Source organism: Carex rostrata, chromosome 27 (genome assembly GCF_964058835.1).
Source record: "Carex rostrata chromosome 27, lpCarRost1.2, whole genome shotgun sequence".
Classification (NCBI taxonomy): Eukaryota; Viridiplantae; Streptophyta; class Magnoliopsida; order Poales; family Cyperaceae; genus Carex; species Carex rostrata.
In genome coordinates, this window is record NC_135944.1 from 7,026,224 (window position 1) to 7,042,818 (window position 16,595).

At 33.4% G+C, this 16,595-nt stretch overlaps 2 protein-coding genes and 3 non-coding genes across 6 annotated transcripts in view; 3 read left to right on the forward strand and 2 right to left on the reverse strand.

Annotated features, from left to right (window-relative positions):
• The window catches only part of HVA22K (HVA22-like protein K), a 72,616-nt gene that overhangs the window by 30,057 nt on the left and 25,964 nt on the right, over positions 1-16,595 (reverse strand). The window lies entirely within an intron of this gene.
• Positions 4,151-4,287, forward strand: LOC144545402 (small nucleolar RNA snoR83). The gene has a single exon (XR_013508502.1). It is a non-coding gene; the product is annotated as a small nucleolar RNA snoR83 (small nucleolar RNA).
• Positions 4,357-4,486, forward strand: LOC144545396 (small nucleolar RNA snoR83). Its single transcript, XR_013508496.1, has one exon. It is a non-coding gene; the product is annotated as a small nucleolar RNA snoR83 (small nucleolar RNA).
• LOC144545037 (UPF0481 protein At3g47200-like) lies at positions 6,853-15,775 on the reverse strand. Its single transcript, XM_078293589.1, has 8 exons — positions 15,692-15,775; positions 15,384-15,488; positions 15,182-15,298; positions 14,796-15,026; positions 14,546-14,602; positions 13,757-14,185; positions 7,077-7,286; positions 6,853-6,858 (listed from the first exon to the last, which is right to left on the reverse strand). Exons 1-8 carry the CDS (start codon positions 15,773-15,775, stop codon positions 6,853-6,855), a joined length of 1,239 nt encoding a protein of 412 aa, XP_078149715.1.
• LOC144545403 (small nucleolar RNA snoR83) lies at positions 16,432-16,578 on the forward strand. Its single transcript, XR_013508503.1, has one exon. It is a non-coding gene; the product is annotated as a small nucleolar RNA snoR83 (small nucleolar RNA).

Here is a 16,595-nt window from a genome sequence, read left to right on the forward strand (position 1 = left end):
CAAAGTCGATTTCTCGCAACAATCGGGAGTCTGAAAGAAACGAAAAGTTCTCGCACTCTTTTCCTTCTCTTTGGCCGAAAATCACGCAATAATGGGGAAAATATGAAGTGGGAGAGAGAGAGAAGGTTGGATTTGAGTTTTAGGGCAAAAATCACCCTGAGTGCGGATGCCCCCATCCGCACTGCGGGTGGCTTGACCCGCACTCGGGACTTAGAAAGTTTTCAGACCAAAATCAAGAAAATCCGAGCCTAGTGCGGATGAACCCCACCCGCACTGCGGATGGACCCTTACCCGCACTGCGGATGGACCCCATCCGCACTGAGCCTATAATGTTCTGAAATCTCGAAATTTCGACGCGATTTCAATTCACAATTAACTTACTTATTTAGGGAAACCTTAATTAAGGTTTAAACTTCCATTTTATTAACACAATTAACTTGATTCTTTCTTTTAAATCATTTTAATTTAATTGTAAAAATTTCGTAACGTAACAGAGAGAGAGATGGGCTATGGTGCATTGCAATGCATGGAGGGCTTTGTGCATTGGACCATAAATCTAAAATTAAAAATTCAAATGACCGATCCAAACCGTTCATCTTGTTCTCCGTATTAATATGTGCTTGGAGACCAAATTTTATATTTTTCTGAATTTTTTTACTATTTATTAAGTATTTTACAAAATTGTTGATCCGACGGTGGCTTAACAAAACAGTAAAATCAGCAGCCACCGTTGGATCAACAATTTTGTAAAATACTTAATAAATAGTAAAAAATTCAAAAAAATGTAAAATTTGGTCTCCAAGGACATATTAATATGGAGAACAAGATGAACGGTTTAGATCGGCCATTTGGATTTTGAATTTTGGATTTATGATCCAATGCACAAAACTCTCCATGCATTGCAATGAACCATAGCCCATCTATATATATATATATATATATATATATATATATATATATATATATATATATCGAGTTGTACGTCATTTTCCGAGATGGAAGGATAAAACGGAGTATAGCGTTTGGACGAAGGTGAGAAAAATAACAACCGATCGACGCCGCAAGGATGGATAACACCCTCCACGGGTTATGCAAGTACTGGTGCCGTAGACTGGCTCGCCACTTGTTCCTTCTCTTCTTGTAGTAGTTACTCAACTCAAACCTTACATTGTTGAACACGTCGTTAGGGGCGTCGTGTGCCGCCTCCTTTGACAGTTTGTTGAAGAGATCAGCCACATCCTTGTGACTTGCCAGAGAATTGATGATGATTTTTTTCTTCTGTAAAGCACAATTAATATCAATTATTAATAAGAAAATCAGCAATAAGTCCAAATTAATATTAAACCAAAAGATTCTTGTTATCTTGTAGTGTTACTTAATTGGGAAGATTGGTATTTATATACCTGCAACAGCTTGACATCATCTGCGGTGTCGTCTTCATGGAGCAATTAAGCTCATGCGGTACAACTCGAGGGGGTGGCTTGCTAACCTCGACAAATTTATTTTCAAGTTTTCTCTTCAATAACTTAGCACCAAACGGTTGATGTACTCATGATCCTGCTAAAAAATAACTATACAATGTTATTGTTTAATCCTGGTTAGTTACTATCATCAAAACTCCATAAAAGTAAAAACCAATTAAAAAAATATAAAAAAATTTAGTGGAAACCAAATAAAAAAAATGCAAAAAAAAAAAAAAAAGTTAGTGAAAACCAAATAAAACAATTAATGCGTGAACCCGATATAGCTTGAAGATGACTGTTTTGAATAGGCTAATTGCTATTTAATGCCACATAATTTGGATTAATAATACTAAAATTAAAATTTTCTACAAAATTAATATAAGATTAATTTGTTCCTCCGCCCATGGATATTGGTACGTGAACCGGTACCATCCACATTGACAGGATGAAGCGGAAGGGTAGGCAATCAATTTCAGAGAAGACATCCTTCAAATTAAACTGGGAGATTGCATAGACAATATCTATCACCTAATTTTCATTTTACATTTTTTTTAGCATTTCCTTTTTGATGTTTTCCAGTTTTATTATAATTTATTTTCCTTTCAACTTTACTTTGCAAAAACACAGCTCAAAACTCTTGAGTTGGATCTCTTTGTAGTTGGATCTCTTTGTATCTTTTTTTAGTTACAACTTATAAGACTCTTGTAACAACCATTAATGAAATTAAATAGGGGCTTGACCCTTATTTTTTCTCAAAAATAAAATGATTAATTTGTTCCTCATCAATAAAGCTTAAAAAGGTCTCCCAAAACTGGGTCTGATCATAAGCAATCGTATACTAAGATATAATTACATTGTATCATGACTACTACAGGCGGAGTCAGACTTTCAAACTATGAGGGTCAAACATATAAAAAGCTTCATGTACGGGGGTCAATTTTACGACGCACATAGCAGTCTACTCTAAACTATATAGAAAACCATGTAAAAGCACATAAATTTGACAATGTATGGGGTTAATTGAGTTTAGCTTACGGTTTGTCCGAGCTTTTCAACCTCGAGCAGTGCCTTGAGCACCAACAAAGGAAGCTGGTTCTCTAATAAAAGCATGTCTTGTTTTATGTACGGCTTGCGCAAAGGATTCATCAGTGAACTGAATACAAGATCGTTAGGCGCGTAATTGTCTGAGCATTTACTTGGGCGTAGCACCTCGATCATGAAGCATCCATCAAGTAACATCATCTTAAGAAACTCATGCGGGTCCTCTTTCCACTTTTCATCTAGGTCCTGTCAAAGTCAATTACCAATTTAACTTGTACACATAAAAAACCTTGCAAATTTTGATTATTAATTATTCATAAGATAGGTACTATAAAAGGAGCATATAGGCGTGCCTTGTATGAGTCCTGTAATCGTTTCAAAATCAATCGGAGCCTGCTTACAAAGGGTTCTGATCCCTTCCCTGCTCGGTGCAAGAAATGTGTGAGAGCTCTGTGCTTGGCCACTTCGGTTGCCTTTAGGAACTTTGACCCGTGGTGGAATGGCCCGAAAGATATCACCTATATATTTCAAAATATGAAACTCTAGATTCATTTATGATCGATGAATACTTGTATATATACTTTGAGATATATATAAGTTGTATAACGAGGTGAACCTGAGGTGTAAATGCACTCTGATTGTGAGACCTGGCGAAGTTGGTTACACGGTAGATCGATGGTTTTTTCCAATCTGCCTCTTCTTTAGAGATGTCAACCTTGTTGATATATATAAAGAGCAAAAACAGTTTAGTAAATTTAATACATACATCATGCTGATTTCCTGCTTTTTAGTATATACTTGTATTATTTAATATGAACTATACATATAATTAGTTGATTATTTAAAAAATAGCATGAGGAATTAATCAATTGGATTATAAAATTGTAATAGATGTAAATTTGAACATTGTTGGCAGTGGCATCCATGTCAATGACCCACTCGAAGAGATCAGGTGGAAGTGTGTCGATACATGATATCTCTGATCCATCCATTGATGCTTGTGTCTTGAGAGAAGAGACCATGCCTGCAAATTAATTATACGATCAATATACTTCATTAGCATATATATATATATATATATACATTGATGGTTAAGAGAGGTAGACCCATGGCAAGTGTGATAAATATGTTAGAGATGAAGACTTAAAGAAGCATTGCATAGTTGCCTTGCTTTGGAGACAAGGGAAGAACGAATGCTTTTAATTTATATATATACTTAACACTTTTAGTCATGATATAATAATTTCTTTTTTATGAGGGAACAAGTACAACAGAGAAGGAACTCAAAAGAGAAAGCTGCCTACAATGATTTATCTTCTTCTTTAGAAAGAAAAAAAAAAGAGTTAAAAGTAAAAAAATGGGCCATGGCCCAAGTCCAACCCATCCGGCCCAAAAGCCAATTTCTTTCTCATCTCTCTCTAAATAGAAATAGAAATAGAAACCCTGCCTCTCTCCAGCCGCAGTCTCTCCTTCAAATCTCCACTCCATCTCCTCTTTCATATTTTCTTGGTTCCTTTAATTTCAGAAACAAAAGTGTTTGAAAGAAATTGATGGGTAAACCTTTAATTGGTGGGATTGATTTTGTTTCATTTACTATTTGAATTTGTGATTTGTTGGTTGAGAAGAAATGTATGAGGCCTTCATTAATCCCAGATCAACTTCTTAATAGTAGTTTTTCTGATACATAGAAGGCCAATACAAAATTTGGGATGTTTCGCTGATAACACCTTTTTTTTAAAACAAAATCAATGGAGGTATTTCGTTAGTATCTTCCCTTACATTTGATTAGTTGGGTTTTTTTCACATATACCCCTACCAAAGAACAAAATTGTACTGGTCAAAGGCCTTCATAATCCCAGACTAACACAAATTTATAAAAGTTGTTTTCCTGATTCATGGGAGGCCAAAATTGATTTTGGGAAGAATCGCTGATAGCATTTCATGTTTATTGAGATGCTTCATTAGTATCTTCCCTTATATTTATGTTTGATTTGCTTGAATATCAGCTGAGATTGTTTGATTTTTGCCAAATAATATTGACCCAACTCTGTGTTCATTTATATTTTGTGTTGTTCAATATTTCCTTTAATAGTAATTGTTTTTCTATGTTGTTTTATTTATTTTGTTGAATTGCGGAGTGTTTTCTTATCTCACTAATTATACATTTGGCTTGATGAGTTGTGAAGAAACTGAGGAAATAAAAAAACAAATTAAAAAAGACTACAATTTATTTGAACTGAGGAATTGCAAACATGCAAGTTTTCTTATCATAATCATTATATTTCAATCCAAGAAAACTGATACAACATCCAGTACCAGTTCTCCAATTTTCTACTACTAGAAAGAAATGAAAAATAAAGAAAGAATTACAAAATTTGACAGGCTTTTTACATGAAAGATAAAGAACCATCTCAGGCAACACTCAGTACAACTTCAAAGTGGTAATTCAAACCCTCCACTTTTACCAGATGCTCAGTGACAGTGTAATTTAAACCAAAAGTCAATGAAGTTACAATATAGCCAACTAATTAAAAGGCTCAAGGAACAAAGAGAGATTTTTTATAACCCCTCTCAAGGCTCAACACATTTGATTTCTAAAAAGATCTTTACATAATCCTATTCCTGCCTCAAGACACCAGCATTATTCTAATTTTGTTGAATTGTGGAGTGTTTTCTTTGGTTCTGGTTTGAATCATAGTTATTTCAAGAATAAACAACTGATTAACTAAATCAGGTGGCAAGTGTTATCAAATCGGAACTAATTCTTTTTTGTAATTCATATCTCTATTTTCAAAAAGTTCAAATAGTCAATCTGAACTTTTAAACATGAACTCTATATAAAAATATACTAGCATACCAAATTTTACTATTTTTAAGAATTGTTTTAATATTATGTTAGATAGGTAGATAATACTGCTTTTGAATCTTTTAGAATTTTCAAATCAAGTGATTTTCTATCTTAAAAAAAATAGTAAATAAAGTTCTAAAAAATTGTAAATTTTGGTCTGAAAGTTCATTTTTATATGAAGATTAAGATCGATATAACTTCATATATAGCGCGGACTGAGAAGGAATTGCAAACACAAATTCAAAAAGACTACAATTTTTATGAATTGAGAAGGAATTGTAAACATCCAAGTTTTCTCATCATAATCAATACATTTTAATCTTAAACTCGTTCAATCCAAGAAAACTGATACAAAATCCAGAGTACCAGTTCTCCAAATTCTACTCTTAGCTACATGAAAGATTAAAGATATTTCTTATAACCATCCCAAGCAATACTCAAGTCCCAGTTCAAGGTACTCAGTAACAGTGTAATTTAAACCAACCCAATACAATAAAATCTTACTTCTTAAACCTTCTGATAAGCAAGAGTAAATGATGTTACACTTTAGCCAACTAATTAAAAGGCCTAAGTAAAAAAAAAAAAAAAAAAAAAAAGCAGAGAGAGAGAGAGAGGAGAAGCCACAACCTCCTTTTTTTCTCAGTACATTATAACGGGAGTAGCTTGGGTCCGATGCCCATCGGACCCAAATTGAGTTCGATGGGCAGATCCACCGTAGATTTCATTAGATCAGATTTTTGAAAATTAACGGAGCTTTCTAAAAGAATTTGATTAATTTTAAAATTGAAAATCCGATAACCATAGAAACCCAATAATCTTCGTCCTTTCCTCTCCCCTCTCCTATTGCTCTTTCTCCAAGTACGCTCCGCCACCCTCCTCGAACGCCTCTGATTGGAGCTGCTGTGTGCGGCAAGCTTCTCCTCTATCGTGACTACACCGTGCGCGCCTCTGTTCGAATCGCATCTCTCTCTTCCCTGCACACCCAACTCTGTTTCGCCTTTCTCCCTCACAACGCAAGCGGCAATTGCTTAGGTACTGCCTCATGGCTACACTGTGCGCGCCTCTATTTGAAACCCCTGTGAGTAAACCCTGAACCATATTTGAATATTTTGAATAGTTGCTTCAAACTGAATTTTTTATTTTAGGGACAAACATGCTACAGACTTTGAGTTATTTTGCCCAATTTCAGATCAACTTCTTAATAATAATTTATTATTTTTTCATTTACTATTTGATTTTGTGATTTGTTGTTTGAGCAATGTACGTATGAGGCCTTCATTAATCCCAGATCAACTTCTTAATAATAATTTTTCTGTAGAACAGTCATAGATCTCCAATTCCAAATTGAAAAAAAATATCTATATATAATTGCTTCATTTTGCAAATTAAAGAATATATATTTTAGAAGAAAAAAAATAGGGAGGTCAACTTGAAGATTTTAAATTTGCACAATATCACTAATTATGCATAGCAATGGTAACAATCAATTTGAAACACACATTATAACTGGAGAATATACAAAATATATCACAAAATATACAGAGCAAGGGTGACAATCAATTACAATCATGCACAAATATAACTTGAGAATACAATAATATCAAAATCCGTATATATATATATATAGTTGTACGTCATTTTCCGAGATGGAAGGTTAAAACGGAGTATAGCGTTTGGATGAAGGTGAGAAAAATAGCAAGCGATGCGGCAAGGACGGATATCACCTTCAACGGGTTAAGCAAGTACTGGAAGTACTGGCGCCGTAGACTGGCCCGCCATTTGTTCCTTCTCTTCTTGTAGTAGTTCCTCAACTGATACCTTACATTGTTGAACATGTCGTTGGGGGCGTCGTGTGCCGCCTCCTTTGACAGTTTGTTGAAGAGATCGGCAACGTGCTTGTGACTTGCCAGCGAATCGATGATGATTTTTTTCATCTGTAAAGCACAATTAATATCAATTATTAATAAGAAAATCAACAAATTAAGTCCAAATTATAAAAATTAAACCAAAAGATTCTTGTAGTGTTACTTAATTGGGAAGACCGGTATTTATATATATATATACTAGTATCGTACCCGTGCGTTGCAATGGAACATATTATAAAATTAAATAGAATATGAAGTGACCTTTTTATTTGATATTCATACAAAGTTAATTTTTTTTTAATAAAAACAAAAGACACAAATAAAAAAAATCTAAATAATAAATAACAATAAAAAAAACAACAAATAAAAAAAAAACATATCAAATATAACATGAAAAAAAATCTTGAAGTATCATTGCAATTTAAAATCTAATTTTCTCCACAAGCAAGACAAATCATTAAGGGCCTGTTCGGTAGCATGGGAATTTTGTGGGAATGAAAATTTTTAATATGGGAATGGGAATTTCAATTTGTCAAAACCAAAGTTATATAATCCATAGGAAATTTGTAACTGTAGGTGTTCGGCAAAAGCATGGGAAATTTGTTAGGATGTTTGTTTGTTTTTCTTTTTATAGAAGATGTAATAAACAAGGGGTAACGATATAATGTTAAATGTTTACGTAATTATAACTAATTAACTAATTAATTAATTTTAACTACAACTATTTAAATAATTTTAACTAATTAAATAATTTTAACTATTTAAATAATTTTCACTAATTAAATAATTTTAACCAATTAAATAATTTTAACTAAAATAATTAAATAATTTTAACTAAAATAATTAAATAATTTTAACTAAAATAATTAAATAATTTTAACTAAAATAATTAAATAATTTTAACTAAAATAATTAAATAATTTTAACTAAAATAATTAAATAATTTTAACTAAAATAATTAAATAATTTTAACTAATTAAAATTAACATAGGATGATTATGTTAGACGTCAGAATAGGAACTTTACTTAAAATTAACATAATCTATTAAAATTAATTGGTTTTAGTTTAATTATATTTGTTTAATAATTTATTGTATTATGTCACACCCCGGAACAGGGGGTCGCGCAGTTTTGTTTTAAAATGTGGTTTTGTTCATGCACGCGGAAGACCACTGCATACCGCATATGCGGTATGCGGACGCATATGCAGATTTATATATATATTGTTATGTTTTTGTATGTGGGCCTGATTCTAGGAGTATGCGGGGGGTGGCAGGGGGGCGGCAGCCCCCTGCGAGCGTTGTCTGAGGTTACGAAGCACCCTGCGAGCGTTGTCTGAGAATTTTATTTCGGAGAAGTCAAATTGCATAAAAATCCTTTAACCGACGGCCCTGATTAGTCAAATTATCATATGATTTGATTTAAAACAAGTTTGGTTCAATTCCGATTTAATTTGGCTAAGTTATACCCAAAACAACATTTTTCAGAATCCCCATTGCGGCCCGCAATAGAGCTGTTGCGGCCCGCAACAAGTTCCAAATTTTCCAGCCTCTGCAAATCGTCTCTGCCTCCATTCATTGCGGCCCGCAATGACCTGGTTGGCTTCTGCATCCATTCATTGCGGCCCACAATAAATGTATTGCGGCCCGCAATGACCTGTTTGGGTTTTAATCTGCGAAATTTCCTCTGTCTACTCTCATTGCGGCCCGCAATAGGGTTATTGCGGCCCGCAATAAAAGTACTGTTTTTCATTCCTTTGCCCATTTTCGTGAAATTTCACCCCGTTTCCAAACCCGATCAAATCCCCGTATAATTAAACAATTATTCCCCATTCACTAGCAATTTTAATGACATTTAATATGCAATTTCAACATTTAAGTCATAACAACAATTTAAAACATACCGTTAGGGTTTTATAACATAATACGGTTCGATAATAACCTATACATCAAAATAACCGACTACGGGTTCAACTACACATTCAAAATGGGCATAAAGGGTTTGGCATAACCTATTAGCTCGGCCTAAACTCACGTGTCGAGCCCGAGTCCCACTTCACTCGCGTTTACCTGCACATTTCAATTGAAAGGGAAAAATTCCCCGAGGGGAGGGGGTGAGAAAACCTATCATCCGTTTTCTCAGTGCGGAATTTAAAGGGCTACTGGATTTGTGAGAAATCCATCACCAGAACTAAATACACTAGCAATAGGGCATCTATTTACTTATTCACCAATAATAATAAATGCACATGTACCGGGAATAGATTCAAACGGATTTCAATTCACAAAAATCAACATCAATCAACGAATTTCCAGAAAGATTTGGTTTCACAGATATAATATATATAAGTCTGGTTATGAGGTACAGATATCAACTATCGATCACCTCCGGCTTAACAGTTCTATTTTCTGGTTTCAAGTCATATAATTTCATCAATTCATCACTTAAAATATACACGGGCATATTCCGCGAATATGCAACAGAATATCACTTTTCTCAAAAAGAAATCACTGACACTTTCACTGAATCACTGAACCACAGTTCTACCTAAAATTACACTGCACTTCCCTTACCCAACCGATACTGGGTTCACTAGGGCCATTCTCCAGATGCGCATAAGGGTCCTGGATGAAAGTCTAGTAGCTAGCTAGACTTTCCACTATAATACACTGTTCACTTCACACAATCAATCCAAGTCATACTGTGGTTCCACTCACTTATTCAAAACGATAGATCAACAATCGATAAACCGTACCAACATGAGAATCATAACAGTTATACAATTCAATTACACTAATATCACAATTAATGCAATGCGGCAACAAATGCTTTCAATCAGAGATTCAACATGCTATGCACAGTTTATTTAAATCAAGCAATCAACATAAATATAATAATATGCACCGTTATTTAGTTCTACGAATAAACCCCAAAACAGATCCCGTGAACCCCCGCACCTGGTTATGTAGGGCACGTAGAGGGTCCGCGATCTCGCGACTCGGTAAGCTCGTCAATCCCGCTAGCCGTGCTCGTTAGGATCTATCCATAGGTCAATTTATTAAATTCCGGCACTTTTACAATTTAAACCCTAATTAATTTTTGGGAAAATCCGTAAATTGGAAATTTGGTTGCACTTTGGAACACGAAATCAATCAATTTACACTATAGAAACAACAAAGGCACGGAATAATCAGTTTGGTACGATTCTACGGGTTTTCACCGAAACCCTAAAAATACGGAATCAAGAAATGAGAGAGAAATAGAAAGGGGAATTACCAACGGAACGGATGGATGTGCGAGGTTTGAGCTCCTCTTCCTAAATCTCCGTTTTCGGCCAATACGGTCACCGGGGGCTCTCTCTCTCACTCTCTCGTTGTCTTTCTCTCTTGGCAGAAACAAAGAAAGAAAAAGAGAAGAGATGGGGGCGCAGGAAAGGAAAGGAAGGAGGGGAAAGAGGGAAGAATGACAAGGGCCCCCACTTGTAAGTGGTCTTTTTGCAAAATAAACCCTCCACTTGTTCGATATTGATTAAATGATTTATATAACACCTATTGCTCCTCTTCCTTAACACAATTAATCGTATAATTATTGTTCACCATCCCCGTCACTAATTTCGTATATACGTATATATATATTATTCGATTTAACCACTTATTATTTTAATTAAATCTGAATTTTAAAAGTTCACAGTGTTACATATTATTAAATTGTTCTTGTTTAATTAATTTTAGCCTTTATATTATTAAATTGTGTTTGTTTAATTGAGTGCTTGATTGTCCAAGTTTGTTTAAATGAAAATTAATTAATCAATTCTTGTTTAGTATAATTTATCTTTTAATTAATTAAACAATTAAATATATATTTTAATTAATGAACAAAAGTTACTATTTAAATTTTAAACAACTTTGAATGGTCAACTTGAAACAAAAGTTATTATATATTTTGATTATTTTAATTCTTCACAAGAGACACACCATCAGGGAAAAAAAACGAAGCTCCAAGTGAATGTATTTTTCCCATAAAAATTGAAGAGAACAAGGGCAAAATACCCATATGAGATTGTCAAATAGGAAATAAAACTTGTCTGCCGAACGGATATTGGAAATATTCCTACAAATAAGCAATTCCCAAAATAATAACCATGGGAATCAATCTACCGAACAGGCCCTAAACGATTTAGAGAAAAAATGATATGTAAAGAATCAAAATTGAAAAAATATGATTAAATGATTCAAATAAGGATTTTCTTTACATATATATTTTTGATGAAAATTATTTAACAATGAAAATTTCTCTACAGATCATTTCTCTACACAAAAGTTCTAGATATTCTTCATTTTCTCTCCAGATCGAATATATATAATTGTTTCTATCAGTACAAGATCTGCTATTCATCTATTCACAAAGATGGGTGTAAATTTTAACATCAGTCTTTTGGCTCAAAGGAGCAAAGAAGTGAGAGAGAAAATTTATTTGGACCATTATGTTCAAATTTAAGAAAGGAAATTAATATTTTACTTCTTTAATGGACACCTCATTAATTGAATATAATCAATTGTTGATAGTCAATCCTAGATGGTTTTTTTTTCTAATGAAGAAATAAAAAAGTTGTAGCTTGAAAAAAAAAACCTGCTTTAAATTTCGTGCATTATATTTTTTTTCTTCGATGGAGAGTCAATTCTTAATTTCCAAATCTCTAAACAAGAGTAATTTTAAATGTTTAGTCAATTTTGACAAACTTTGTGAAAAATAAAGTTAGCTCTTTGATAACAAATTATAGTATTAATGATGACAAAAAATTTGATATTTGAAAATGATTTATAAAATTTAATTATTCTTTATTTTTTGCTTTATTTATTTGAGGAGTGTTAAAATGCACCCTATCTTTTGTGCTCCTAACGTGCACCCTTCCCTCATATCTTCATGTTAAATGTGCTTGAAGACCAAATTTTACATTTTTTGGAAAAAATTGACTATTTTTTCAGAATTTTTGAAAATCATCACTTTGTTGAATTTTTTATTATTGTTTAGTTTAATCAAAAATTCTGAAAAAATAGTAAACAATTTCCAAAAAATGTAAAATTTGGTCTCCAAGCATATTTTAATATGAAGAACACGTTGTAAGGTTCGAATCGACTATTTGAAATTTGAAAATGAAGATATGAGGAGAGGGTGCACGTTAAGAGCACAAAAAGAGGGTGCATTTTAACCCACCTCTATTTATTTACATAATTTTTTGAATAATTGATGGATGTTGATGAGTCGGAAATTCCATTCGAAGAAGAGGGCGGAAAACTTGAATTAATCAATTTCAAGTATGAAATTAGCGAAGATCTACTCAGTAGTGTTAGAGCATTTTACTCGGCTAAAGGATATGCATTATCTATTTGTGGTTCAAAATCAGAAAAATATGTTGTTTTACAATGTGATAGAGGTGGTAAATACCATGATGCACAGGGTGCGGCTTTAGATGAAAGAGAAAAGACAACAGAGACACATCAGATCAATGATATTTGAGAATAATATTATTATTATACTTAATTTAAATGAATTTCTTATTTTTTGAAGTTTTTAGTTTTATTTTTAGTATAATAAATTTTTCATCTGAAACTCTATTCGAAGTTTTGTTATTTTTATTATAAAGACCATATTTCTTACTGTTTTTAAAGTTCAATAGCTGGCCATTTTTTTAATGAGATAAATCTGTAGATGCATAAAATAAATAGAATACATAATATATATAATATATAGATATACTTAGTTACACAACAAATTGATAAAAATTAAGTACATATCACTAACTAATAATTAAAAACAGCAAAAAAAACAAATAAGGAATAATGTAATGTTTTGACTGTTTTATTCTAATTCGCATTCTGTCAAAAAAAAAAAAATTGTATGCATTCTGCCTACGTTTTAGAAAGTAAATCCAACCTTCACAAATTTTAAATTTGACTTCACCAGTTTTAAGAAAGTAAATCTTTCAATTTATGTGAATAATTAACTACTCCATTAATTCAGATTGTCCATATATTAGTGTTACTTTATTTTTCGTTTTTGAAACATAAATAGAATGGTCCAAAGAAAAAATATCTCTATCTCGTTGCTGTCTTGAGCCGAAATCTTGATGTTAAAATCCTCACCCAAAGATACAGTAGTCATAAATAAAATTCGGAAAGATATGATTGTTTTAATTTTTATTGTCGAAACTATAGAGGAAGAGGGGAAATTAAACGGAGAAAACAGAAAAATAAGAAAATAATTTAATTGCTGGAATCAGAGATATGTGTAAGGAGAAATAAGGAAACGGATCACTAGGGATTCATTCAATTTTAATTGTGACAAACTATGTAACAGTCTATGTAGCGCGTATGTTTTTAACTAAATTTAGACTTCTACACATAAAATAGATGTATTTAATCAAAAGAAGACAAATTATGTGATTGGATGGTTGATATTCAATTCAAAAATTCATCTTTCAATCTCAACCGTTGACGGATTAGGACAACTACGTGTATAATATAAGAATGAAGATATACCTTAAACAGCTCGACATCATCTGCGGTGTTGATTAACGCATCCATGAACATGACATATGACGTGATGTCATTGCCGGTGCCAACATGGATTTGCTCATACGCAACCATATTTAGAAGGAGACATTCGGTCCCGTCATGGACTGGGAGGACAGGAAGTTCGAGCGTGCCGGTTTGGCTGTCAAAGTTGATGTCCCTCAGGCTCACGTGACCGGTATCCTTGCACCTGAAGTGGACCCCATTCTCCCAGAGCTCAACCGCATTCTCTATCAAATAAGTGTGGGTCCCATTAGCCTCGTTGATTGGGGGCAAGTCTTCATGGAGCAAGCTCATGCGGTACAACTCGAGGGGGTGGTTTGCTAGTGTTGACAAATTTGCTTTCAAGTTTTTTCCGCAATAACTTAGCACCAAACCATTGATGTACTCGACATCCTGCTAAAAATAACTATACAATGTTATTGCTGTATTCTCACTACAACAATGTAGATACTTTTTGCGAGAGAAAAAACAAATTTATGACGGTACTCCCTCGCGAAAAGTACCGTCGCAAAAAGAAAAAGCTGAAGAATGAGAGTAGTTCGTCGCAAAAAGTCACTTTTTTATCCTCGCGAAAGGTGTCTCATTCTTGTTGTGTCTGGTTAATATATTTCTCTCATGAAAACCAAATAAAACAATGCAAAAATAAAAAAATAAAAGTAGATGACTATTTTGAATATATAGGCTAATTGCTATTTAATACCTCATAATTTGGATTGATACTACTAAAATTAAAATATTCTACAAAATTAATACAAGATTAATTTGTTCCTCATCAGTAAAGCTTAAAAAGGTCTCCCAAAACTGGTTGCTCTGATCATAAGCAATCATATAATTAAGATATAATTCCATTGCATCATGACTAGTATAGGCGGAGTCAGAGTTTCAAACTATGAGGTTCAAACATATAAAAGGTTTCATGTGTGGGGGTTAATTTTACGGTGCACATACCATGTAAGAGCACATAAATTTGAAAATGAATGAGGTTAATTTTACGCTTTTCAACCTCGAGCAGTGCCTTGAGCACCAACAGAGGAAGCTGGTTCTCTAATAAAAGCATGTCTCGTTTTATGTACGGCTTGCGCAAAGGATTCATCCGTGAACTGAAAACAGGATCGTTAGTTGCGTAATCATTTGAGCGTTCATTGATGCGTAGCACCTCAATCATGAAGCATCCATCAAGTAACATCATCTTAAGAAACTCATACGGGTTCTCTTTCCACTCTTTATCTAGGCCCTGTCAAAGTCAATTACCAATTTAATTTGCACACATAAAAAACCTTGCAAATTTTCATTATTAATTATTCATAAGATAGGTACTATAAAAGGAGCATATATGCGTGCCTGGTATGAATCTTGTAATTGTTTCAAAATTGATCGGAGCCTGCTTACAAAGGGTTCTGATCGCTTCCCTGCTCGGTGCAAGACATGCTTGAGAGCTCTGTGCTTGGCCTCTTCTGTTGCCTTTAGGTGCTCTGAACCGTGGTGGAATGGCCCGAAAGATATAACCTTTATATTTCAAAATATGAAACTCTAGATTCATTTTGTATATATACTTTGAGATATTATATATAAGCTGTATAATGAGGTGAACCTGAGGTGTAAATGCATTCGGATTGTGACGCTTGGCGAAGTCGAATTTGGTTACACGGTAGATCGATGATTTATTCCAATCTGCCTTTTCTTTAGAGATGTCAACCTTGTTGATATATAAAGAGCAAAAACAGTTTAGTTACTTTAATACATACATCATGCTGATTTCCTGCTTTTTAGTATATACTTATATTATTTAATATGAACTACATTTATAATTAGCTAGCTACAACTTTGATTATTTTAAAAAATAGCATGAGGAATTAATTAATTGGATTATAAAATTGTAATAGAGATGTTAATTTGAACCTCCTTGGCAGCAGCATCCATGTCAATGACCCACTCGAAGAAATCAGGTGGAAGTGTGTCGATACATATCGCTGGTCCATCCATTGATGCTCGTGTCTTGAGAGAAGAGACCACGCTTGCAAATTAATTATATGATCAATATACTTCCTTAGCATATATATATATACACACACACACACACACATTCATTGATGGTTAAGAGAGGTAGACCCATGGCAAGTGTGATAAATATGTTAGAGATGAAGACTTAAAGAAGCATTGCATAGTTGCCTTGCTTTGGAGACAAGGGAAGAATGAATGCTTTTAATTTATATATATATATACTTAACACTTTAGTCATGATATAATAATTTCCTTTTATGAGGGAATTGTACAACAGAGAAGGAACTCAAAAGAGAAAGCTGCCTACAATGATTTATCTTCTTCTTTTGAAAGAAAAAAAAAGTAAAAAAATGGGCTAGGGCCCAAGCCCAACCCATCCGGCCCAAAAGCCCATTTCTTTCTCATCTTAGAAATAGAAATAGAAATAGAAACCCTGCCTCCCTGCAGCCGCAGTCTCTCCTCTCCATCTCCTCTCCATCTCCTCTCTTTCATCTTTTCTTGGTTCCTTTAATTTCAGAACCAAAAGTGTTTGAAAGAAATTGTTGGGTAAACCTTGGATTGGTCGAATTGATTTTGTTTCATTTGCTATTTGAATTTGTGATTTGTTGGTTGAGAAGAAATGTATGAGGCCTTCATTAATCCCAGATCAACTTCTTAATAGTAGTTTTTCTGATTCATAGAAGGGCCAATACAAAATTTGGGATGTTTCGCTGATAACACCTTTTTTTTTTCTTTTTTTGTTAAAAATCAATGGAGGTGTTTCGTTAGTATCTTCCCTTACATTTGATTAGTTGGGTTTTTT

Coding starts and splice junctions, on each gene's coding strand:
- LOC144545037 (XM_078293589.1), bottom strand. CDS start 15,775: ATGGATGGACCAGCGATATGTATCGACACACTTCCACCTGATTTCTTC. Junction 15,489..15,691: donor TGGATGCTGCTGCCAAGGAG/GTTCAAATTAAC, acceptor TATATCAACAAG/GTTGACATCTCTAAAGAAAA. Junction 15,027..15,181: donor GGAAGCGATCAGAACCCTTT/GTAAGCAGGCTC, acceptor TGACTTTGACAG/GGCCTAGATAAAGAGTGGAA.